Raw genomic sequence first — 26,300 nt, forward strand, 5'->3', positions numbered from 1 at the left:
GCACAGTCCGGGGTCAGTGAAAAGTTGAATGAATCCGTCTTGAAGTCTCTCCATTGATTGTCTGGAATGCAGCTTGGCCAAATACGATTTCCACTCTAATCTGTTTGCGTGGATTTGCGTGAAACTTTGCGTCTTTCAGAAACGAAACTAAAACAGGTTTAAATGTTAAATGTCCAAGGCTTTGTCGCATGCTCAAAAGCAACATATAGGCCTAAGGCTTATAAAGGAAATGTCAAAAGGAAATATCAATATATAAAGATATAGCAATGCGGTCACGATAAGGCCTGTTTATCAAATGTTGACTGCGATAGCGGTAGCCTAATAACTAAATCACCTCAGGTCTAAAGTTTCATTACCTGTCCGGCAATGATTGTAAAGAAAAATGCATTAATAAGAAGCTATTTACAATTTAGACATTTTTTTGGCAAACCAAACCATGTCTTTTTTTTTAAAGTTCATGTTTAAAAGCTTATGTGTAGGCCATAGGCGTCAGATTCGGGGGGGACGGGGGGGACATGTCCCCACCACTATTCATTGCGACCGGTAAAATCCCCACATACTCAACCGCAAACGTCTATTCTATAACTTTCGTATGATCTGCTCCCATCAATTCGCAAACATTTCTCAATTACGGTGACAGTTATTCATAATTATGAGCTATCACTTGCCCAATTACCATTTTAACAATAGTCAGTCTTGACAACAGCAAATAATTAATTTAGCCTCATTTGACTTTTGCTGAATGAAAAATCGCAAGGAAGTATATTTTGTTGTCAAAGATTCTATAGCCCACCCACAATTTTTGCGATTGTTTCCCACCCTGTGTTGTGTTGCATTGCGTGTTGAGTAAGCGATAAGTAGGCTCCCCCATGCCCTTCAAACACAAAAGTGGCTGTAGAAAGCGGTATGAACGCAACGAGCAGGATGAAAGGGTGGCAAAACTGCCCAAATTATCTTCATTTGGATTTGTGGCGAAGAGTGTTCAGGAGAACACTACGTCTCTGACCCCCAGCCCAACGGAAATTAGGCCCACCAGGGTAGGCTAATCACATAGCGTTTACTGTCTGATATACTGTCAACTCCTTTAGTTCACGTCCTGCTTTTCAAGCAGCGATCTCTCAGCAGTCATGAGTGCAACACATAGCAAAAGCTCAGATTGTGGGTAACCACTTGGTTACATTAGCCGTTGGCGAGGTGTGCATGGCTCTGCTATTGTTTCCTTTCCATTCTAAACGTCATGCATGTTACGTTTTATAATACGCCTAATGCTACTTCAAATGTATTGTTTCGTTTCAATGTCGTTAAAAGAATAAGATATTATTGGAGGAAGTTTGTTTTGTTGCAGCAGGCGCTGTCGAGCGGCTGTTCCAATAAATCCATGTAAATGTTCGTAATTCACAATAATGTTTGATAACCCCCTTTGAAGAAGTTGTATTAATGTCTCCCCATGTGTTGTCTACTGCTCATTTTACACTGTTTCTCCAAAATCCGTTTGATCGATGAAATACTGTGTTCATTGGTGTTTTCATGACAACATATTGTAGCAACCCTTAATGTGTATTGTACATCATAAGTAGCCTACATTAGCCTGCGTCTCGCAGACTTGCATTATCATTGCGTCTGACGTTACGAAGGTAAGGGAAGTCTAGTTATTGTTACGCCGCTGGTTGATGCTCAGTACCCCGTTTCATTTCATACACCCTTGGCCTTAACAGTCTGAAATTGGTTGTCTGGTAAACTTTGTTGCTGTCAAGAGAAGTGTTAAGTTGCCAATTCTGTTCTTTGTCCTATGTGTATTAGTATTACATATCCCGAGCCAATACCCTGGTGTTCCCAACACCGTTTTGCAATACAAGCCAAAACACGATCTTTTATTGTTCGAATGGGATTTTCAACACCTGACAATACACTGTAGAGCATATTGTAATGCAACGTTGAATGGATGAATAGCTTACATAAGGGTACCCAGCACTTTTCAAACCACACTCAAGCTTATGGTTATTGTCCCCACCACTTCTAAAAACAAACTGACGCCCTTGGTGTAGGCCTAGTTCTTTGCTTTGTTGCGTTTATGAAAATTCAAACTTCCCTTTGCTATGTCGCCATCTAGTTTAGACTAGATGAATTAAACACAATAAAACTGAGCTCTTGGTCTATGTTGCTTTGAACCTTTGGCTAGTTAAATGCTATGGCTTCAAACCTTTAAAAACTGGCCGATTACATGATATCACTACTAAATATCTCACTGTCTAAAGGAATTGTCATTTAATAGTATTGTACGTTAAATGGCCAAAATACATATCGAAAGTTTGTTTTCCATTTATTTCAGCCCGGCTTAAATGGTTTTGCCTCGGGTTGTTTGCGTGTGTTTTGGACACATACCGTATGATAACATCAAGACCTGAGAAATGTTTGACAATTCTTGTCTTTCAAAAAAAAATGGCTGAACTGGACAGATTTAGTAGAAAACTGAACCTATAATGATCTCACTTGATGCTACTGTAGTCCGCAGCAGTAGAAGCCTTTATTTTATGTTATGCTCTATAAAGGTGTGCTATTTCTTCTGAAACAAAATGAAATTATTTTTGGACTTTCTGTTCAAATATAGTGATGTTCGCTCATCCTGGATGCTACAATGTGACAATGCTTCCCTCCATCGGTCTATTATTGTGGGCGTGTTCGCTATGACAGAAGCCTAGACTATTATGAATTGTTTCATGATTACAAACGGGTGTCTCTCTGTGCTCATTTAGTCAAAACTTAGATTGCATTGAAGTGTTGCACAACTAAGCCACCCACGAAATGAAACGTGTTTTTTTTTGGAAGTTAGGTATTGTGTTGAACTTCATCACAAGTCCTGATTGATCCAACATGAAATCTCAGGGGCGCTCAGGAGCCAACGTCACTTTACAACAGGATTCTGACGCACACTAGCAAATACCACGCGACAAGAGCAGACAAGATGGCGACTGGTACGCGCTTATGCGAGTAACCCAAGTGCTGTGAAGAAGCTCGGTATGATAAATAGTTGACTTACACTCTCTTAAACCTGTCTAGGTGGCAAAGTACAAACATCACCATGGCTTAGCGATACTCGTGAGTACTTTGAATAGCGAAGTTGCTCTCACTGGACGTATTGATCTTGGGAGCAGCTAAATAGCTGGTTAGCTAGTCGCTAGAGGTAAATAAGTAACCAGTTCAGCGCTTAGTGAGCTGCCCGGGCAGCTGAATGTAGCTAGCCAACTTTATTGTTTTAGTGTGTGACTGCTAAGTTTTGCGAAGATGTAACATAGACATGACGTGTTTTAATATCATCAGCATATCATAATTTTGGCAGTTTTGATTTAGATATTGACATGGCCATCCAGACGATTTGAAGACAAATAACATTACAGTGTGACATGAAATAATCAGTTCTGAGCGCGCTTAAAGGATTTGTTAGCCAAGTAGCTGGAATGCTAATGGTCGCTGTTAATGCGAGATAATTAATATAGCTAACTCTATTTAATGTTAGCTGGCGACTTTTCTGTTTGACTTAGACAGTTAGCTACTTTAAATGAATGTAAAGGTTTTGGTTTTTGTATTCGAAACCACTTTTAGCCCCTGATTATCGTTACTTATTAGCAAGGTTAAAGTTACACCATTAGCTAACGTTGACTATTGATGGATAGTGTTACTCTAACTTATTATGTATCTTGTTAGCTAAAAGTAAGTTGCCACTCGCTGACGTATGTTCTGTAAGTTATGTAGCCTAGGTGATATGATGATTCATTTTATTTCAAGCAGTTGATTATTTATAAAGAGACAGCGTGGGTGGATCAATTCACCTGCTGTGTTTAGTGTCTATGAATAGCTATCTGATCTATTTAGCTGCTTCAGCTAATATTAGCTGAGCTCGCTACTGTTAGCAGTGTACACTTGTTCTAATTGTAACAGCGTAGATAAACACTATCTAACTTGAGTTAGCTAGCTAACATCTTTCGCCATATGCGTTCTGAAAGGCTGGCCAACAGTGTATCAACAATTGTTACATACAGTTTGGCATTCTTAACGTTACAATGTGGCAGCTATCATACTAGCAACCTAACAGCTCAGCTACATGGAACTGTGCCCAGTCTTGGTAATCACAGCATGTCCTTATGAACAGGACAAACTTCAAAGGTAGCGGGCTAGATGGCAGCACAGTCATAAAGAATCCGTAGTTATTTACAGATTACTAGTAAAGTTGTAATTTAATTAACGGATCCTTGTTACACGGCGCTCACTATCTGCATAATTAATACGACATGTATATCTTTATCGTCCTTTTAAATCATCGTGTTTTGTTTTTTTGCTGAATTAATTCATTACGGCTTTCGAAGGTTACCTATGCGCATATTTCGTGTTGGCTTATGTGTAACAAACTGTGAATGACCAAAGGAATCGGTAATGTTTGTTAAGATGCCATTGTTCACAGACTCCATAACATCGAGCATAGTACTGCACATACCAAGTCTTACATTATGCATGTTCAAAATATAGTTAACCGTCACCAGTAGCCAAGTCCATTTTAGAGCCCTTCTGCAGGTCTGTTTACTGTATCACCACTGTACTTTTACCCTACACACACACACACACACACACACACACACACACACTTTGAGATGTGGCTGAGTATCTCATCACGTCCTGATCACACACACATGCACACTTACACACACTCACTCTGCCATTTTTAGCTGAATTGGTATGAATTTATGTGCTGATGAAGTCAATTGAAATCCCATTATGCGTGGTCCTGGAAAGAAAGAGAGCCTAACAGTAATGGATCATTGCTTTGATTTGGTTCTAAGTTGATGCATTTAAACATAATTCAAGTCCTCTAACCTCTCTCCCTTTTTTTCTTTTTCTAACTCCACCCCCACCACAATCATCTCAAACCTTCTTTCTCCTCTCTCTTCCTTCTTTCTCCTCACTCTCTCCCCCCTTCCTTCTCTCTCTCTCTCTCTCTATCCCATCTCTCAGAGCTGTAATGAGATAATGCCGTGGCTGGGGCCTATTTCTCCGCTCACTGGCGTGGCCCCGGTGATGTGAGTTCCTAGAGAGGCGCACCTGTCGCCTCTCCGTCTCCGTCTCACCCCACCCCACCCCGCCACCTTGAGTCGTCACCCCCTGCCCCCCTCCTTCGGTGGTGATGGATCGGTGCCGTCACGTGTTCCGCCTGCGCCTGGCACGAGACCACTCCATCCTGAACCCGCAGAAGTGGCACTGCGCCGTGTGTAACACCACAGAGTCAGTCTGGGCGTGCCTGAGCTGTGCCCACGTGGCCTGCGGCCGTTACATTGAAGAGCATGCACTGCGCCACTACGAGGAGCAGCAACACCCGCTGGCCCTAGAGGTCAACGAGCTGTACGTCTTCTGCTACGCCTGCGACGACTATGTGCTCAACGACAACGCCACCGGCGACCTCAAGCTCCTCCGCAGCACACTCAGCGCAATCAAGACGCAGAAGTATGAGGTCACTACGCGTAGCGGACGCACACTCAGGTGAGTCACTATAGCAACTTCACAAATAGTTTGTGAGGTATGAAGTTGTCACACGCAACAGATATATCGACAGGTGAGGCCTTGGTGTTCAGGGATATTGCTACTATAGCAACCTTAGAAATCATTTGTTAAGTTATGTCACCGTGCACAGGGGACACACCCTCAGGTGATGCCCTGGTGTCCATGGTCTCTATAGCATGCCACCTAAGAATAGGTTGTGAGATTATAAGTTCACAAGTTGGTAGTTTCTGTACATCTGTGACGCAGTGGGTTTGTGAGTGGTGGCATAATTATATGGTAGTCACAGGTCATCTTTGTGCTTTCTCTCGTGGTTTTTACCTTGAGACAGTGTTTATTGTTAAAGATGCTGAAACTAATAAATGATTGGTAGTTGTTCGATTGCTGAGAACTGCATGGTTGGAACACTATTTCTGAGCTTGGTTCTGAAGTTGAGAACTGCATGGTTGGAGCACTATTTCTGTGTTTGCTTCTAAAGTTGTTGTGTGTTCCGTGGCAGGTCCTCGGCCCTGGGAGCTCTGGTTGGTGACGGGCTGGGCGGAACCCTCCGCGCTCAGGAGCTGCAGCTGCGCGATGAGGACCGCATGTTCACCGCCCTCTGGCACCGGCGGCGCGCTCTTATTGGTCGAGCCTTCCGCATGTGGCTGGCGCAGACGGCAGGCGGCCAGAGGCTGCTGGAAGAGGAGAGGGAGAGAGAGGAGGAGGAGGAACGGAAGAGGAAGAGGGAGGCTAGTAACAAGAAACGGACCCTCAAACGGCAGCTGAAGGAGGAACTGGAGAAAGCCCCGCCCAGGAAGAGCAGTCGCATTCGAAGGCGGAGCCAGAGGGCCGTCACCACAGAGACAGGCGAGACTGCGAGGAAGAGGAGAACAAGCTCCAGCCCTGTCCCGGCTGCCACGCCCAAGCGAAGCTCCGCCCCTCAACAGCCCTCAGGGACGACGAGGAAATCACTACGGCAACGCCGAGCGCAACGCCTCAAGACGCAGACCCCCCCTCCGTCCTCCTCCTCAGTCAAAGGCAAACCAAAACGCAGAACTCTGCCTAAACGAGCCCCCCCTCCTCCATGCCAGAAACGTCCGAGGACAACCCCCCCTCCTCCGCCGCCCGCAAAAAAGAGCGGCGACTCGCCCATCAAGCGGCGGCCCACGGTGACCCCTGGCGTCACGGGCCTGCGTAACCTGGGCAACACGTGCTACATGAACTCCATCCTGCAGGTGCTGAGCCACCTGCACCTGTTCAGGGAGTGCTTCCTCCGACTGGACCTCAGCCAGGCGCTGGAGCTGCTCGCCTCCGCCGTCAACGGCAAGCTAGTGGTGAAGGGCCTGGTCTGCCCGGGGGGGTCCCCGCCCAAGAGCCCGCACCAGGGCCCGGGTCGGGGTGGCGGCCTGGGTCTGGTCCGTGGCCGGGGGTTGAGCGGCGGTGCCGCCTCGTCTCGGTCGCGGAGCATGGAGCTGATCCAGCCCAAGGAGCCCAGCTCCACGCACCTGTCGCTGTGCCACGAGCTGCACACACTCTTCCAGGTCATGTGGTCGGGCAAGTGGGCGCTGGTGTCGCCCTTCGCCATGCTTCACTCCGTGTGGCAGCTCATCCCGGCGTTCCGTGGCTATGCGCAGCAGGACGCCCAGGAGTTCCTGTGCGAGCTGCTGGACAAGGTGCAACGGGAGCTGGAGAGCAGCGAGAGCGGCGGAGGGGAGGCGTACACACACACAACGCTCACGCCGCACACAGGAGGAGGAGGAGGAGGAGGCTCACCCACGCAGAAGAGGCTGGTCAAGCAGGTGCTGAGTGTGGTCAACACCATCTTCCACGGGCAGCTACTTAGCCAGGTCAGACATGCACTCAGTTCACACACTCACTCACACACACTGTTCACACAAGCAAGTTAGTACATATGCATAGTGCTCTTTGTCTCTCTCTCACACACACGCACACTCACACAGAAGTTAATACATATGCATAGAGGGCACTTACTCTCTCTCTCTCTCTCTCTCTCTCTCACACACACACACTCACTCCGACACACACACCGACACACACACATGATGATACATATGCATAGTGCACTTACTCTCTCTCTCTTTCGTCTCTCTCTTTCTCTCTCGCTCTCACACACACACACACACACACACACACAGCCTCAGTGTGTACAGTATGCTGGCCGTGTTAAAAAAAAGTATTAGTTGTAAGTTGTAAATGGAGTGTGCAGTCCGAGCAGACAAACCATTATATGTGCAACAACTATTGATTTGCTACTTTGAACAAATTGTCACTGTTTTTATTAATATTTTTGTATTTTATTGTATACAGTCTGCATTGTAGCATTATGCTAGTATGTAGCAGTATTGCCTAATTCTGTCTACCTGCTTGTCTGTCTGTCTGTCTATGTCTGTCTGTCTTTCTAAATATTCGCCTCGAATCTGCCTGTCACTCTCTGGTCTTTTCCATTGTCATTCTCCAGTGACGTGTCATGGCATACTTATCTGCCCGTCTACCTGCCGACCTGTCTGCGTGTGTTAATTTGACACGTGTGTCATTTTCAGGTGACGTGTCTGGCGTGTGACTACCGCTCGAACACGGTGGAGCCGTTCTGGGACCTGTCACTGGAGTTCCCCCAGCGCTACCACAGCAGCAGCAAGGAGCCGCAGGGCCAGTGCCTGCTCACGGAGATGCTCGCCAAGTTCACCGAGACGGAGGCCCTGGAGGGGAACATCTACGCCTGCGAACAATGCAACGGTGAGCACTCGCACTCGCACTCGCACTCGCACTCGCACTCGCACTCGCACTCGCACTCGCACTCGCACAGAACGCAGAGGCCCTGGATGGCAGCATAGGCGCCTGTGAGAAGTGCAACATTGAATACACACATACACGCACAGAAGGCAACAGAGGCCCACAGGCAGTGCAAAACACCTTAATACACACACACACACACACGCGCACGCACACCTCTGAGGTCAATTCAGGACTGAAGTTTAACTGATGTTAATATTCTGTCACTCCCTCTTTCTCTTTCTCTCTATTCTTCTCTTTTTCTCCACATTCTTCCCTTCTTTCTCATTCTCTGTATTCAGCTACAGCTCTTCCCCTCCCAGATAAGCGCCGGCGATCCTCCAAATCAGTGGTGCTGACTGAAGCACAGAAACGGCTCATGATCCACAAACTGCCTCATGTACTACGGCTACACCTCAAACGCTTCAGGTACACACACATACACAAACTCAAACACACACAAAAACACACTTTAAAATGTTACTGCCTGACTGCCTGCTACTCTTCATCAGATGCCTTGGGTAAAACCCTGACACAAAGGGATTATACGGTACACTCTCTTAGTCTGACTCAAGCTATTCACATCAAGCTATCATGTATCACTAGGACACATAGTCATTGTTGTGTGTGTGTGTGTGTGTGTGTGTGTCAGGTGGTCAGGGCGTAACCACCGAGAGAAGATCGGCGTACACGTGACCTTTGACCAGACCTTGAACATGGAGCCCTACAGCTGCGGAGCCTCCGCCCCGTCTGGCACTCACTTCTTGTACGAGCTGTCTGCCGTGGTCATGCACCATGGGAAGGGCTTTGGCTCTGGACATTACACTGCCTACTGCTATAACACAGAAGGAGGTAAGGGACACACACACACACACACACACACATCAATGTCAGATGTGTTCACACAACACAGCAAATGTACATACACACACTCACACTCTGTACCTGGTATAATACACACACACACACACGCACTCAACAGATGTGTACACACAACACAACAAATGTACACACACATACACAAACTCAGTCTCTGTACCTGGTATAATAACAAACACACACATTTTTTTTAATGGAATTAAAATGTCTTGTTATTGCTTTCTTTCTCTCCCCCTCTTTAAATCCTTTTCTCCCTCCATCTTTCTCCCCCTCTTTAAATCCCTTTCTCTCTATCTCTTCTGTTCACCCTCTCTCTCTCTTTCACTCCTCTCCTCCTCTCTCTAGGTTTCTGGGTCCACTGTAATGACTCGAAGATGAACATATGTTCGGTGGAGGAGGTGTGTAAGGCACAGGCCTACATCCTTTTCTACACACAGCACCTTTCTCAGGACAAAGTCAAGAGTGCTACCTGACCTCTCAACGCATACAAACACACACACACAAACACAAACTCACTCGCGCACACACACACAAACCCTCTAGCCCCCCCTGCCCTCGGAAAGATGGACTTAGCATTTGAGTGTGTGTGTGTGGTGCATTTTTTTGTGTATGTTTTGTACATGATGTGTATATGTGTTATTTTAAGTCTTTGTGTTCAGTGATGATTTATATTGTGTAAAGTTCTTCTGACAGGCCTTTCCATATCTCACACACACTTAGGGCAGCTGAGGACAAAGTGTGTATATGTGTGAGAGTCTTGAACAAAATGGGGTGTGTATGTGTGAATGAATGTGTGTGTGAGTGACACAGACAAGAGAATGTGTTTTAAATGTATGTATGTTTGTGTATGCAAGTGCAATAGTGTGTGTGTGTGTGTGTGTGTGTGTGTGAGTGTGTAATCCTGACACCAGCTCAGCATTCAGGCCACTTCTCCATAGAAAACGATGAAATAACGCAACGTCAGGAATGTCAGTGTCCCCCTCAGCAGGCGAAGCATCGCTTGAATGTGTCTCATCAAACAGTGTCCCGAATTCTCTTCCAAACACCAGTTTGGACATTTAATGGGTTTGGGGTGTCCTGTTCTGTCATACCATACAGACGCTCAGGGCCAGGGTATCAGGAAATGGAATAAAGACACACACTCAAACTCGGTGTCCCATCGAACGAATGCGTGTCGATATTCCTGTTTGTATTTCTGTCAAAGACAAGTGCCCTTTGTGACATCACAATTGGAATGTTTTTTTTTGTTGTTTTTGTTTTTGTAAATTACATAATTTTTTAAACACTTGAAATTTGGTGAAATTCTGTAAAAAAAAAAAAGAAAAAGAAAAATAGATTTCTATTTTTATAACAAACTTGGAGGTTTCTGGGAGATCTTGGGCTCTTTTGATAGATTTTTTTTTATTATTATTCTTCTTTGTAACTCAATCGACACCAGCAGCATATTGTGTGAGAAGTATTACTTGAGAATCTTTGTGAGTTTGTGTGTGTTTGTACTTGGTGTAAAACATCTGAAAAAACATGCTGTGTTATGTATCAACACATCACATACAAACACACACAGTCACACTTTTCCAGAACACATATGTACAGTTCAGAAAAGTACTATGCAAACTTACCTCAAATTTCTAGAGAAATTTACCTCAATAAAAGGAGAATATTTTTTCATTTTTCTAAACTGTCTAACATTCTTGTCTCACACACACACACACACATCATCAGGGCCATCATCCTTGACTTCTTCCTTTTGCTCAATGTATTTTACCATGTGGACAATGATGTAACCAAACACACACAAGAAAACAGGAGGATGCACATACATTATACAGAATTCCATTATATATTTATTGATAATTATTTTTTACAAAACATTTCAGGGTTTCAAAATGAAATTCTACATACTGAGGCAGCAGTTTACATTATTTGATATAGAAATATCATCTGATATTATAAGAAAAATATCATCTGATATTATAAATACTTCTGAAATGGCGCGAGAGTATCTGAAAGGGCAGGGGGCATTCTAGGTAGAGGGTGGACGTGAGGGTGTGATGAAGGTAGTCAAGGTGCCTGCCCTCCCCAACATTCTTACGTCCCTTGCCATCGAGCAGCAAACTCCGAGGAGGTTCTGGACCCAAATCAAACCAGAAGGAGGTTCTGGACCCGAATCAAACCAGAAGGAGGTTCTGGACCCGAATCAAACAGAAGGAGGTTCTGGACCCGAATCAAACCAGAAGGAGGTTCTGGACCCGAATCAAACCAGAATCACGCCAGACCTCAGCTGCCGCTAGGGAGGGTCAGTTTCCTTAAAAGCATGAAAGCCATGTGACCACTTTCTGACCAATCAGCCCACAGCATTGCCTCTATCCTGAATGGTTCTAGGCCCCAGTGTGGATCAAGGTTATGAAACAGACAGCCACAGTGTAACTCCACTAGCGTGGCTAGCTGCCTGTCGCCCTCAGGCTAAAGCAAGCAGTGAAGGATGGTAGCTGGGATGGCATTATTTTCCTTTAAATGACGGTTAGGTTTAGTTTTAGCTTCGCATAGATGAGAGTTTTACAGTACGTGCTGACGCTTACACGCATCGCTGGGATTCAAAACATCCATTCCACCCATGTCACCTTTGGGGTCAGGATGTGGCCCTTTGTGTGTGTGGGTGTGTGTGTGTGTAGTCAAGTGAAGTGTGTAGTGTGGATCTGGTGGTTGATAACCACTCCTTCCTGCTTTATTGATGGAGCAGAGGAGGGTAAGTGTGTGTGTAATTGTCTATGTGTGTGTAGTTGTCTATGAGTTTGTAATGTGTGGAGAGTGTGAATCTTTTGGTTGCTCACCACTTTTCCCTCCCTAAACGGCAGGGTGTGTGGGCGTGTATATGTGCGTGTGTGTGTGTGTGTGTGTGTGTGTGTGTGTGTGTGTGTGTGTGTGTGTGTGTGCGTTTTTCTGTGTGTGTCAGTAGTCGTCTCCCCTGCTCACCACCTCCTTGCAGGTGGGCCGGAGGAGGATGGTGTGCTCGAACTGGGCCGTGTGGCTCCCCTTGGCGTCGCAGAGCGGCGGGTACGGGTCGATGATGCCCAGGTCACACAAGTTCTTCAGCGCCATCAGGTACTTGCTCTCGCCCAGCCGGTCCAACCAGCGGCGACAGAAGGCCAGCGTGCCAAAGTTCTCGTTGATCACGTTCAGCAGATGCTTCGCACGAGGTAGTCTGGTGGAAGAGGGGATATAGAAGTGTGTGTGAGTGTGTGTGTGAGTGTGTGTGAGTGTGTGTGTGTGTGTGAGTGTGAGTGTGTGTGTGAGTAGGTGTGTTGGGGTGTGTGTGTGTGTGTGAGAGAGAGTGTGAGTGTTAGAGAGGCGGAGCCCAAGATCAGAGTGTATTTTCCAAAGACAGAATTAGAGTACAATATTTATACTATTTTTATTGAGCATTTAAAAAGCACCTTCACTTTATTTCTTAAAGTATTTGTGAACACATACCGTTGTACCAGTAAAATGGCATTTGTACGCACACACACACACACACACACACGCACACACACACACACACACAAACACACACACACACTAACCAACTCCAGTGAGCAGCTTGTGAAAGCCTTACCTTATGGGGACGTGTCCCACGTCGAAGTTCTTCATGTAATGCGAGCACTCCATGTCATCGTGTACCACACCCTTCCCTGTGCTCCCGAACGTCTCGATGGCATACACCTCATTCTCCTGTCACACACACACACACACACACACACACACACACACACACACACACACACACACACACACACACACACACACAGAAGTTCGTAAGTGTACCCTCAACATCCTTCAAAAGTGCTGCACACAAAGTCAATCTTAGGTTTTGCTGTATTAGTGTAACTGTATACTCAGTCCAATGTCACACTGTCACTGTTCTCTCTCTCTCATACACACACACACACACACACACACACACACACACACACACACACACACACACACACACACACACACACACACACACACACACACACACACACACACACACACACACACACACCTCCATCCTTGTGGCCTCTCCTCCTTTAACGATCGGGACCGTCTTTCCGGCGTGGATCCGGTACTGTCCGATAGAGTGACCGTTCAGATTCCTGATTGGCTTCACTGAGGGAAACAGAACCAGAGCTTCTAAAACATTCTGAGCCTCAAAGCATTCTGGGACATGTGTTCTGTAGCATTGTGTGGCTTAGTCATGTTCCCTGGTGGGCAAATCTCAGAAGAACACCACTGTATGTTGAGTTAAGGCAAATACTGAACAGGCTGAGTGCTATAACAATAACAGTAACAATAACGTGTGCAATCTTAGTATGCTACCATGCCTTGATAAGTATGTGAACATGAGTATGTTTATAAGTGTACATGTTCAATCTGAGTTTGCTACCATGCCTTGATAAATTTGTGTACAAGAAGTGTAAATCTGAGTATGCTACCATGCCTTGAAAAGTTTTGCCATCAATCTCCACCTCGTAGGATTCCATCACTTCCTGTATGGACTCGCCAACATCACAGAGACGCACATCTATCCCTGCAATCTGAACGGAAACACAATCATGTTACACACACACACACACACACACACACACACACACACACACACACACACACACACACACACACACTCACACACACACACACACACAGGGACGTGCACAGGAGTGGGCTAAGGTTGCTTGGGCAACTGCCCGTTTGCCCTCCTCGACTGAAGTTGCCCCTTTCAAAGGAAATATATATACAGCCGCGGAAAAAATTAAGAGACCACTTCAAAATTATCAGTTTCTCTGGTTTTACTATTTATTTGTATGTGTTAAAGTAAAATGTACATATTTGTTTTATTCTATAACCTACTGGCAACATTCCTACCAAATTTCAAATAAAAATATTATCATTTAGATCATTTATTTGCAGAAAAATGACAATTGGTCAAAATAGCAAAAATGATGCAGTGTCTTCAGATATCGAATAATGCAAAGAAAACAAGCTCATATTCATTTTTAAACTACACAATACTAATGCTTACACTTAGGAAGAGTTCAGAAATCAATATTTGGTGGAATAACCTTGATTTAAAATCACAACTTTCATGTGTCTTGGCATGCTCTCCACCAGTCTTTCACATTGCCGTTGGGTGACTTTATGCTACTCCTGGCGCAAGAATTCAAGCAGCTCGGCTTCTTTTCATGGCTTGTGACCATCCATCTTCCTCTTGATCACATTTCAGAGGTTTTTTATGGGATTCAGGTCTCGAAATTGGGCTGGCCATGACAGGGTCCTGATCTGGTGGTACTCCATCCACACCTTTACTGGCCTGGCTGCGTGGCATGGAGCATTGCCCTGCTGGAAAAAACATTTCTCAGAGTTGGGGAACATTGTCAGAGCTAAAGGAAGCAAGTTTTTCTTCCGGGACAACGTTGTACTTTGCCTGGCTGAGGTTTGTAAAAGACCATAAGGATTGAAAAAAGCGGACTGGAGGGTCTTCTAGTTCGTCTTCTCTGATGAGTCCAATTTTCAGCTTTGCCCAACACATGGTCGTCTGATGGTTAGACGGAGACCTGGAGAGGCCTACAAGCCAGAGAGTCTTGCACCTACTGTGAAATCGGACTCATCAGAGAAGACGAACTTAGAAGAACCTCCAGTCCGCTTTTTCAATCCTTATGGTCTTTTACAAACCTCAGCCAGGCAAAGTACAACGTTGTCCCGGAAGAAAAACTTGCTTCCTTTTGCTCTGACAATGTTCCCCAACTCTGAGAAGTGTTTTTTCCAGCAGGGCAATGCTCCATGCCACACAGCCAGGCCAGTAAAGGTGTGGATGGAGTACCACCAGATCAGGACCCTGTCATGGCCAGCCCAATTTCGAGACCTGAATCCCATAAAAAACCTCTGAAATGTGATCAAGAGGAAGATGGATGGTCACAAGCCATGAAAAGAAGCCGAGCTGCTTGAATTCTTGCGCCAGGAGTAGCATAAAGTCACCCAACGGCAATGTGAAAGGCTGGTGGAGAGCATGCCAATACACATGAAAGTTGTGATTTTAAATCAAGGTTATTCCACCAAATATTGATTTCTGAACTCTTCCTAAGTGTAAGCATTAGTATTGTGTAGTTTAAAAATGAATATGAGCTTGTTTTCTTTGCATTATTCGAGATCTGAAGACACTGCATAATTTTTGCTATTTTGACCAATTGTCATTTTTCTGCAAATAAATGATCTAAATGACAATATTTTTATTTGAAATTTGGTAGGAATGTTGCCAGTAGGTTATAGAATAAAACTAAAATGTACATTTTACTTTAACACATACCAATAAATAGTAAAACCAGAGAAACTGATAATTTTGAAGTGGTCTCTTAATTTTTTCCGCGGCTGTATATTTGCGATCAGGGGGCGTGGCAGCGGCGGTTAGTGAGAGTTTAAAATGATATTGGCAACATTTGCGATCAGATGACGGGGGCGTGGCAGCGGCGGTTAGTTAGAGTTTAAAATGATATTGGCAAAATTTGCGATCAGATGACGGGGGCGTGGCAGCGGCGGTTAGTTAGAGTTTAAAATGATATTGGCAAAATTTGCGATCAGATGACGGGGGCGTGGCAGCGGCGGTTAGTTAGAGTTTAAAATGATATTGGCAAAATTTGCGATCAGATGACGGGGGCTTGGCAGCGGCGGTTAGTGAGAGTTTAAAATGATATTGGCAAAATTTGCGATCAGATGACGGGGGCGTGGCAGCGGCGGTTAGTTAGAGTTTAAAATGATATTGGCAAAATTTGCGATCAGATGACGGGGGCTTGGCAGCGGCGGTTAGTGAGAGTTTAAAATGATATTGGCAAAATTTGCGATCAGATGACGGGGGCGTGGCAGCGGCGGTTAGTTAGAGTTTAAAATGATATTGGCAAAATTTGCGATCAGATGACGGGGGCGTGGCAGCGGCGGTGACAAAAAATAATGTGTTGCCCCTTTTTCCCAAGGCAGAGCAACTGCCCTTCAAAATGCACACAGCAATCACACACACAGAGCAATCAGTCATACAGTCAGACCTTGATGCCTGTATCGGTGGCGTCTCGCACAGCCTCCAGTAGTCTGTCATACTTTGGGTTGAAGGTAACGGTGAAGGCACAGTCAATGATCCGTCCTGCACAGACAGACACAAAATAAGTGTGTGTGCACTGCCCCCTATTTGTATAGATGTGTGCACACTTAACTGTCTGTGTGTACCAATGTCATTCTTGCAAGGTAGCATGCTTCTTTCTCTGGCATTGTGATCTGTGTGTGTGTGTGTGTGTGTGTGTGTGTCTTATGTGTGTGTGTGTGTGTGTTGTGTGTGTGAGTGTGTGTAATCCTCACCGTTAATGTGTGTGCCAAAGTCGATTTTCATCACGTCATCGTACTGCAGGACTGTAGGGTCGCCTGCGTTTGGGGTGTAGTGAGCGGCACAGTTGTTCAGAGAGCAGCCCGTGGGGAAGGCCAGCCCTGCATTCAGACCATCCTCCTTTATCAGCACCCGAGAACAGCCCTCCAGACGCTCACTGAGGAGGAGGAGGAGGAGAGAGAAAGGAGAGGGAGGAGAGGAGGAGGCGGAGGATGAGAAGGAGAAGCAAGAGGAGAGGAGGGGGGGAGAAGGGAGAGAGGAAAATGAGTGTGTGTATGTGTGTACATGAGTGTGTGAGAGTCATTGTGCATAAGCTGGTTATGTGCTTTACAGATCCCAATCAGACTGTACTGTCAGAGCTGTGTGTGTCAGTGTGTGTGTGTGTGTGTGTGTGTGTGTGTGTGTGTGTGTGTGTGTGTGTGTGTCTGTGTGTGTGTGTGTTCTCACCAGATGTCTATCATGGTCATCCCCGGTCGGACCCAGCTCCTGACGTACTGTCGGACTTGTCTGTGGGCCTCTGCCGCCTGTCTGTAGTCGCTCCACATCTCCTCATTGGCCTTATCCATCGCACGCTTCTCCTCGCTAGTGGCACGCCAGGCTGCGCTGCGACTAACACACACACACACACACACACATAGAATCATCACACACATGCATGTACACACACACACACAGATAGGATCATCACACACATGCATGTACACACACACACACAACATCCGTATACAGAGACAATGGCAGACACGCACCACCCACCCTAGACAGAGGACATTTCCAAACTCAGAAATACCCCACGTCTCTCCGCGCCCCATTTTCTTTATTGTCTAAATGCTTTAAACAGTAAGGGCGGCCTATTTAGTGCGTCTCTGGAGACAGACCCTGTTCTCTTTCTCTGACAGAGCTGAGCCGCGCTGCGCCGTCCTCTGCTTTTAGGAGTCGGCCATGACCTCCCTCTCCGCAGGAGGACACTTTAAAATAGTCAAAACAGCGAGGCAAGGTGAGAGGGGAACACTCCGCATGCACATACATCCCAGGAAGGAACCCAGCATGGAGCGGAACCGGTTCTGTGAGTATCGATCCTGACAGGTACCATGTGTCAGGCAGCAGGGGAGCTCATTAGCCCAACTACTGGTCGGACCGTAAATAAGATGCTAGTTTTACAATCTGGACAGTCATTTATCACCGTCTGCATCAAATTTCGAAATAACCTATGTATAAAAAACTAAAACTTAGACACAGGTGATCCAGGTTAATGGAGAGACAGGTAGAGATATAGGGAACGAGGCAGACCGGCAGACAGATAGAGATTTAGATGAAAGAAAAGCTGAAAAAGAGTTCATCTGACAGCTCTGAATATGACCTTTGACCTCTCTTCTTGCTCCTGACCTGCCTGTTTATTTATCACATGTGGAAACTACACAGTCATGCCACTCTAATGCATTCTGATTCTGAAAACATGAAGAAGCACGAGTGAGACCTTAAAAGACTAATGGAGAGAAGGATAGAGGGAGGGTGTGTGAAGGAGTGCTCTTACCCATCCTGTGAGGGGGGGTATTCACACTCCTGCCCCAGTGGAAACACCCCGCTAGGGTAAAGATCACAGATAGGCACCGAGGGGGGGGCAGTCTGCACTTTGGCTGCAGAGAATACAGAAAGAGAAAAAGTTTTAAAAAGATGACTCAGAGAGAGAGAGAGAAAGTTACAAAAAGATGAGTCAGAGAGAGAGAGAGAGAAAGTTACAAAAAGATGAGTCAGAGAGAGAGAGAGAGAAAGTTACAAAAAGATGACTCAGAGAAGAGACAGAGACAAAGAAAGGGGGAGAGAGAGGAGCAGATGAGGAGAGGAGAACTGTAAGCACCAAGGGAGCGTCTGTCTGTACTTTAGTTTGGGAGAGAGAGAGAGAGAGACAAAGAAAGATACTTGGAAGAGCAAAAAACACAAAGAAAGAGGAAAAGAGTAAGACTGAGAAGAATGAGAAAAGAACAGGGATGGATGAATAGGGGGCGTTTCACTGACCTTTTATAGGCCATTAGGGGCGATAGAAGGGTGGGGCAAGACACTCGCTCATGTGTGCCAAATGTGGAGTTTGCTGTGATTTATAAAGAAGGGAAACTGGAGTGGGACGGGCACGCACATTGTTATAAATCAGGAGATTCTCGTCCGTAGGCCACTGTTTTATAAATGAGCACCTGGTCCTGATGGACCATGATGGATCCATAGAAGATAAGTGGAATAGAATCCCGTAGAGGGTTCTCTTCCCTTAAGGAAACTGGTCAGGCGCTTACTACAGTGAATGAGATTTTGCAGTAGTGGAATTCTACCATAACTATAGCACCCTTATCATCTTAAATTAACGTACTTTAGTTAATGTTATCGAAACGTCATTTTTAGCGTTAGTGTTAGGCAGGACATAAGTGTTAGGTAGCAATAAAGATTTAACTTAGCCGTTAGCCGTAGGCACACCATTAAGTATACATTGTAGATGACACTGTTTATCCAGTTTTAAATCTTATATTATGTATGTCAATGTGGTACAAAGGACCTTGAATATTAGATACGGAGAATTGTATTTTGTTAAAAAAGACTTTTATTTTGTATATACGTGACCAGGATGTTTTAAGGTCAAAGGGTTGCCCGCGGAAAAGGACACTGGAATTTGGTTCAATTCATGGTGGAAGGTTTAAGGATGCTGCTCTACTGAGGAGATGTAAAGCTCTTACGGTGTTAAAAGTAAACTAAGATGTGTCATACGGTTGAATAAAATCAAAGTTTCTTTTAGCATCAGTCGTCGAGCCATTATTTAGTAGAGTCAGCTACATATATGACCAAACATAAAGTATAGGTTATGGAAAATGCAGAGAAAAATTTAAACCTACTGGGACTAAGGAGAGATATATACAGTATTGTTGGAGGAGTGTGGTAGTAGCCAGACCCGGGCTTGTACCTGGGTCAATAGGGTACTAAACCTGCATCCTGACCACAACACCACAGAGCCAGGCTCGAAGGTATGAGAGTCAGAACACTCCCCCCATACGCTTCACACACACAGGCGTCCCACAGTGGCAAAAAGGACGTTCATTTTCAATTGCAAATTCAGTCTGGCAAAAAAAACAAGATGTGGGAGGAAATTACTGACAAAAAAAATCAATTAAAGAAATCTAGTGATGAAAAGAAAAGTCCAAGAAGTAACAAAAAAAGAAAAGGAAAAAAAATTGGATCTGTTTTTGTAAAGACTGATGTTTAGCTGTAGGATAAGTTAGGCTATATCATATCGATAGCCATCATAAGACGGCTAACATTGATTTTATACCTTTACAAAACAGGCTAATGTTGCAATACAAACGTATCTAAAAGCGAACGCTTATTACTTTATGTATTATAATAATATTGTATTATTATAATTATGTTGGATAAGCATAGAATATATCAATCTAGACCATCACTTTACACTGCTAGAGTCAGTTGTTATGTGGAATGGATGGATGGGCATAGAGGGAAGAGGGGAAAGGGAGAGACAAAGAGCAGAAAGAGGAGTGTGGGGGGGTTGGAGTGGCAGTGCGGTTGAGTAATTGCCTGAAAGTCAGTCAGTGTGTGTGTGAGTGTGTGTGTGAGTGTGTGTGTTGGTGCAGTGGACTGGCCATGCGCCAAATTGCTGTATCTTGAGTTTAAACAGTGAACACACACACACATCCACATCCACACACACACACATCCACACGAATGACCTTGAGCATGTTAGCGTTCTAATAACCAGTTTCTATTCGACTTGTTTCAGGCAGGGCATTAGAGCTCTCAGCAGGAGCACTGAAAGCCGGGCTGAGGCGTTTGCTGTAGGGGCTGTCAATCGCTTAAGTGGCACATATTTCAACTGTGCATCACTTCAGCCAGCCTAGCCTGATGGTGCAGAGAGAGAGAGAGGCAGAGTGCCTGTCCTTCTGGGGAGCAGACGGCAAGAAGCCTGAACAAACGCAGCGCTGTCCTTGCTGGGAAGAGAACATGGAAAAGCATTTGCAGGATGTGCACATTTAAAGGGTTCTGAGCGAGAACTAGAAAAAACTGACCTGACATCATTCACACACTTACATCATGCTCACCTTTGTGCAACTCTTTCACCTTTTGACCTTCGTCAGCCTGGCAAAGACCCTATGTAGGTCAAATGATGCAATGAAAATGGGCTAGCATAGCACAAGTATGCTAGCCGTGTTGGGCAGAGGACAATTGGAAGGCAGAACAGAGATGGCTCAGCCTCAAAGGATGTTAAAGCCTATCAATGGCTTCTTCTCGGCACAGACACCAGGGGACATTTGTCGTCCAGACAGTTATACCATTGGCATTCATTTGTGAGTTCATAAATTGCCGCATTAAAACAAACAGCTCGGCTTGCAGACAGCTTTAGGAGGATGTGGTGACTTGACCGCCCTCACAAAAAGGGCAAGCCAAACCAGACATCATGTTTTACTGTTTTTTTTCCCTGCAATGACACTATTTAGCTTTTTAATGGTCGCACTATGACACGTGCTATTGTTTACCCTTTGATACTGTGTGTGTATGTGTGTGTCTATGTGTATGCGGCGTGCGTGCATGGTGTGTGTGTGTGTGAGAGAGAGAGAGGTAGTGTGAGTTTGTGTGTGTTTAAATTTAGTACATTTTCCACGGGTAGAAACTAACTTCATAATTCATGTGCGGCATGTCTGGAGATTGTGCCTCTGTCTCTATTCTGTTTGACTCCACTAGCTGCAGTTCTGTTCCATCTTAATAAACTTCATTCATAAACATATTGGTATTTGGGATATTTACGTTCCCCTTTACTGCATAGCCTGGGGTGACACTCCTGACACTGGTGATGGACACTTATGCTGCATAATTTAGATCTGATCTTGTTCTACTACCTTTACGGCTTTCTTGGAAACTCATCCCTCTTTTTCAAACACTTAAACATACACACAAACACACACACACACACACACAAAGTAAGAGTGAGAGTGCATAATGCACACCACTGTTGGAACTCACTTCTAAGTCTTGACTAGAGTTTATTGGATGTCCATGTGTGTGTCTGTGTGTGCGTGTGTGCATGTGTGTGTGTGTGTGTGTGTGTGTGTGTGTGTGTGCATATGTGTGTGTGTGTGTGTGTGTGCGTCCGTGTGTGTGTGCTTGCATATGTGCGTGTGTGTGTGAATAGAGAAAGGAGAAACTCACGTCCTGCTTTCTTCTTTTTCTTCTTCTTCTTCTTTTTCCCTGCTGAGTTTTCTCCCTCCTCTCCATCTGTGCATGTAACACATGCCACACATTATAACAAGCAAACACACACACACACACACACACACTTATGTACTTATTCATCTACACACAAGACCAAGTCAAAAAGGTTCTCTAACTTCTCAACGCTAACACTCAGTGACACACACTCAGTGACACACACACACACACACACACACACACACACACACACACACACACACACACACACACACACACACACACACACTCACTCACTGACACACACACACACACACACACACACACACACACTCACTGACACACACTCACTGACACACACACACACACACACTCACTGACACACACACACACACACTCACAGACACACACTCACTGACACACACATACACACTCACTGGCACACACACACTCACTGACACACACACACACACACTCACTGACACACACACACACACACACTCACTGACACACACACACACACACACACACACACACTCACTGACACACACTCACTGACACACACAGACACACTCACACACTCACTGGCACACACACACACTCACTGACACACACACACTCATTGCCACACACACACACTCACTGACACACACACACACACACACACACTCACTGACACACACACACACTCACTGACACACACAGACACACACGCACACTCACTGACACACATACACACACACTCACACAACTCCCAGTCTGAGGTTTCAGACACTGGAGCCATGTGGAGGAGACCCGGACTGACCCCAACGCAACCCAACGATTACAAGAAACACCCAATCAGGTAGGCAAGAAACACAATATACACCCAATCTCCAACCCAACACAACACACCGATTACAAGAAACACAATACAGACCCAATCTCCCACCCAACACAACACACGGATTACAAGAAACACAATATAGATATCTCGAGCCCAAGCCTCTCTGGCTCCTGTTTGCCAGATCAGGGCTCTGTGAGGACAGCTGCACCACAGAAATCAATATGAGGCACACCCACATTTCACTTCTGTGTTGGACTGAACCGCAGAGAACAGTGGGACCATCGCTGCATAATATATTTGTCTGGCTAACTACTTTTTGTTCCATCAATCAATCAATCAATCATTCACCTGATCAATAGATTGATAGATCACTCAACCAGTAAATCAATCAATCAATAATTCAGTACCGTTTTTGTACCGCTCCTCCTCCTGTAGCTGCTTAGCCGAGCCTTCGCTGGAGCAGCTGGGTGTATGTGTGTTTGTATAAGAGTGTGTGTGTGTGAGAGAGTGTCAGTGTCAGTGTCAGTGTCAGTGTCAGTGTCAGTGTGTGTGTGTGGGTGTGTGTTTGTGTGTGTGACCTTGCTTTAGGCTCAAGTCCAATTCCTTTTGGCTTTAAATGAGTGACATTGAAATCAGTTTGCTTCATTCACTTTGAGGTCAATCCCTGCCCTAATCAGATCAATTGCGATTCATTAGACTCAGCTGGACACTAATCTGAGCCTTCTCCTTTCAATAAAGTGATTAGGCTCATCAGCCATCACTCAAACTCAGTTTTTCGCCGATGCTTTTAAACCTCGGAGGAAGCGCTGGAACGGAACTGGAAGAGACCCAGGACGACTGTTCTAGAGTCAGCTGTTATCTAGGCTGCTCCAGGATTTTAAGAATTCTTGAACTAATTCTAGAACTGATATGGAGGAGGGCAAATCAAATCATGGGATCAGATCTCACTCTAACTTTAACTCACAGGCATCAAATATACTCCAGTTTTTCTTGCAGCACAGAATGGTATCCATAGGGATGAGTGTCATCAGTTCTCCCAGCAACAGCAGAGGTTGTGAATATGGAAGGACTGTCTCTGACCCATTTAGAGTCTCTCTCCTCTCTCCACCACACCTGGCTCAACCCATCAGGTCATTACCAAGCCCCTGATTGGCTGTGTTTTCAGCTCATCAAGAGTAGGGGAGGGACTTAGGGCTTGCTCTGTTGAGATATGAAGTCACTTTGGCTAAAAGAGTCTGCTAAACACATAACCAAAGGTATAAGTGTAATATTTTATGGCCTAATTCTACTAGTTTACAAACACACATCATTGATGTATTTTAAAGGCAGGCTGTGACTGCCTGATTTCTAAACACACATCACTGCTGTATTTAAAAGGCAGAACGTGACTGCGTGATTTTTAAACACACATCACTGCTGTATTCTAAAGGCAGGATGTGGATACAGTCCTACTGTAATGCATTTGGTTTGCATCACCTCACACTCTGTGACGGACACTGCCAGGCAGGACCCATAAGCCCAGTGCACAGCCACTCACTTCACTGCCTCACTGGCTCCCCTAGAGGAAGAGGAACCAGATCCCATTTGTGGCTTTACTACTCGTTCCGTATACCCACAGAACATACTGCAGTAACAGTTTGCTAGTAGATTCTTATTGCATACCCACAGAACATACTGCCGTAACGGTCGGCTAGTAGGTTTTTATTGCATCCCCATAGATTAGAACGTACTGCAGTAACGGTTGGCTAGTAGGTTCTTATTGCATCCCCATAGATTAGAACGTACTGCAGTAACGGTTGGCTAGTAGGTTCTTAACTGAATCATGCATGCTGAGTATTCAGATGGGCCCCTGGTGTAGAGGTAGTGGGTCGGTGCCGGTCGGATCAGGGCTGAGTTTGTGCCGATCAGGGTGGGACCCGTTCAAAAGTTAGCAGCTATCTAGAGTTCTTGCCTGGAGAGTCTGACTTAGCTCAGCTCATGTGAGAGGATTTGGAGCTGGCAGCAGTCCCTGCACAGTTCAGAATGCCTGACGTTTTGGTCTAAAACTAGGGTTCTATCTACCTAAAAGCATGCAAAAACCCTGCAAACGCCAGCAACAGCCCAGGTGGTCGGGGGGAGTGAGGGGTGGGGGGGTGGTCTTACCTTCTTCTCCTCCGTCATCATCCCCCTCTTTCTCCTTCTCTTCCAGAGTCTGCTGCTCCAGCTGTTTGCTCACATCGCACACACTGTCACCATCCACCTCCGTGTGTCCTGCTGCAAAGTCAAGCGGCACGTGCACGCACACACACACACACACACGCACACGCACACGCACAGACACACGCACACACACACACACACAACTGGGTGAGTTCTTCAATACATCGCCATTAAGCACTCTCTTACCCTGCCAGAAAGTCCACTTCAATTACAAGAGAGGACATCGGGGTCAGGGGATGCCAGTGTGTGTGTGCGTGTGTGTGTGTGAGAGAGTATGAGAGAGAAATGATAATAAGGGAAGAGGAGGAGCAGTAGGAGGGGTTGACAGCATGCGTTGGAGTGCTACAGTGAGTGAAGGAAATCTTTCTGGCAATTGAACAATCCGCATACACACACATACACACACACACACACACACACACACACACACACACACACACACACACAATCCTATTTCGCGGAGTGGGGCCTTAAGCTCGTCAACTTGGCACAAGAACCGATCCGTGCTGGTGCTGCATAACCTTGTCGCGCTCCGCGAAAACGCACGTTCTCCTGATGTAAGCACAAATGTGATCTGAGCTGAGCCGGAGCGGAGAAATTACTGCACACTTGCCGGCTCAGAAGAAAAAAAAAGGCCCGCACAAACGAAGCCGTTACACGCACCTGCACAGGACCATGGCATACACTAAATTATCCAATGGCTTCATCTCCGCTCGGTCCTTTACTAGATTAACGGCTCATAACCGCACGAAAACGCGAAAGAGCAATTTACGCATCACACTCAAGATGCATTTTAACAAGCTGGCGTGCACGGTGGTCTAATGTTACTAGTATTATACTGCACAACATAATCCATCCTTACAACACTGAAGGAACGTACTTTTAACTTCATTGGGCGATGACTGACCATGTCAGTCAAACACAGCACTATTAAATCACGGAATCACTCTTAAGTCAGCTTTAGAGGAGTTCGTGATGCAAGAGGTAACTCATCACGCGGCTGCGATTAAACTTTACTGCACACTGACAGCAAGTCTGAGGGCATCGTTCGTCTGACACATCTGTCACTTTATATCAATGCTACTGTTGTCAGCCAGACAAAAGCGCAGCTGCGGAAATCCCTTAGGAAATAAATACTGCGTGCAATTTAACGGCCTCACGCGCACCGCCAGATGCTGATGCCTTCGCTACTGTAGCTACTGTACGCACCCGCATCGCTCCGGACGCAGAGCGTGGCCTCTCGAGCTTACCGGGGGCTGCAGACTTGCTCTTCTTTTTCTTTTTCCTCCTCTTCTTTGCTGTCTCTTCGCTGGGATCTGCTTCATCCTTTTCGGCGGCTTCCCCGTTTAGCAGGGTCTTCTCTGTCACTTGCTCTCCCTCTTCCCGCGGTGTCTCCACGTCCGCCATGTTCGCGACGCCAGTGGAACTGGGGTAGCAAGCTAGAGGTGCGCGGTGACTTCTGGGAGTCCGCATAAAACCTGCCGAATCAGCTGAGTG

The 26,300-nt window shown here is 45.7% G+C and overlaps 2 protein-coding genes across 2 annotated transcripts; one reads left to right on the plus strand and one right to left on the minus strand.

Annotated features, from left to right (window-relative positions):
* The first annotated feature begins 2,943 nt into the window (after positions 1-2,943).
* usp44 (ubiquitin specific peptidase 44) lies at positions 2,944-10,829 on the plus strand. Its single transcript, XM_080851626.1, has 7 exons — positions 2,944-3,015; positions 5,005-5,526; positions 6,044-7,370; positions 8,085-8,277; positions 8,616-8,742; positions 8,966-9,165; positions 9,538-10,829. The coding sequence occupies exons 2-7, from the start codon at positions 5,174-5,176 to the stop codon at positions 9,663-9,665; spliced, it is 2,328 nt and encodes a 775-aa protein (XP_080707752.1). The 5' UTR covers positions 2,944-3,015; positions 5,005-5,173; the 3' UTR covers positions 9,666-10,829.
* Positions 10,830-12,141: 1,312 nt separating this feature from the next.
* metap2a (methionyl aminopeptidase 2a) lies at positions 12,142-26,276 on the minus strand (the record flags this gene model as incomplete). The annotated part of the gene is made up of 11 exons (XM_080850963.1): positions 12,142-12,394; positions 12,788-12,903; positions 13,220-13,323; positions 13,655-13,751; positions 16,248-16,342; positions 16,555-16,736; positions 17,027-17,188; positions 18,114-18,216; positions 21,779-21,844; positions 24,747-24,857; positions 26,054-26,276. The coding sequence occupies 11 exons, from the start codon at positions 26,274-26,276 to the stop codon at positions 12,142-12,144; spliced, it is 1,512 nt and encodes a 503-aa protein (XP_080707089.1).
* Between the last annotated feature and the right edge of the window lie 24 nt (positions 26,277-26,300).

Source organism: Sprattus sprattus (assembly GCF_963457725.1).
Source record: "Sprattus sprattus genome assembly, chromosome: 14".
In the NCBI taxonomy this organism is placed as follows: Eukaryota; Metazoa; Chordata; class Actinopteri; order Clupeiformes; family Clupeidae; genus Sprattus; species Sprattus sprattus.

Coding starts and splice junctions, on each gene's coding strand:
- usp44 (XM_080851626.1), top strand. CDS start 5,174: ATGGATCGGTGCCGTCACGTGTTCCGCCTGCGCCTGGCACGAGACCAC. Junction 5,527..6,043: donor CGTAGCGGACGCACACTCAG/GTGAGTCACTAT, acceptor GTTCCGTGGCAG/GTCCTCGGCCCTGGGAGCTC. Junction 7,371..8,084: donor ACGGGCAGCTACTTAGCCAG/GTCAGACATGCA, acceptor TGTCATTTTCAG/GTGACGTGTCTGGCGTGTGA.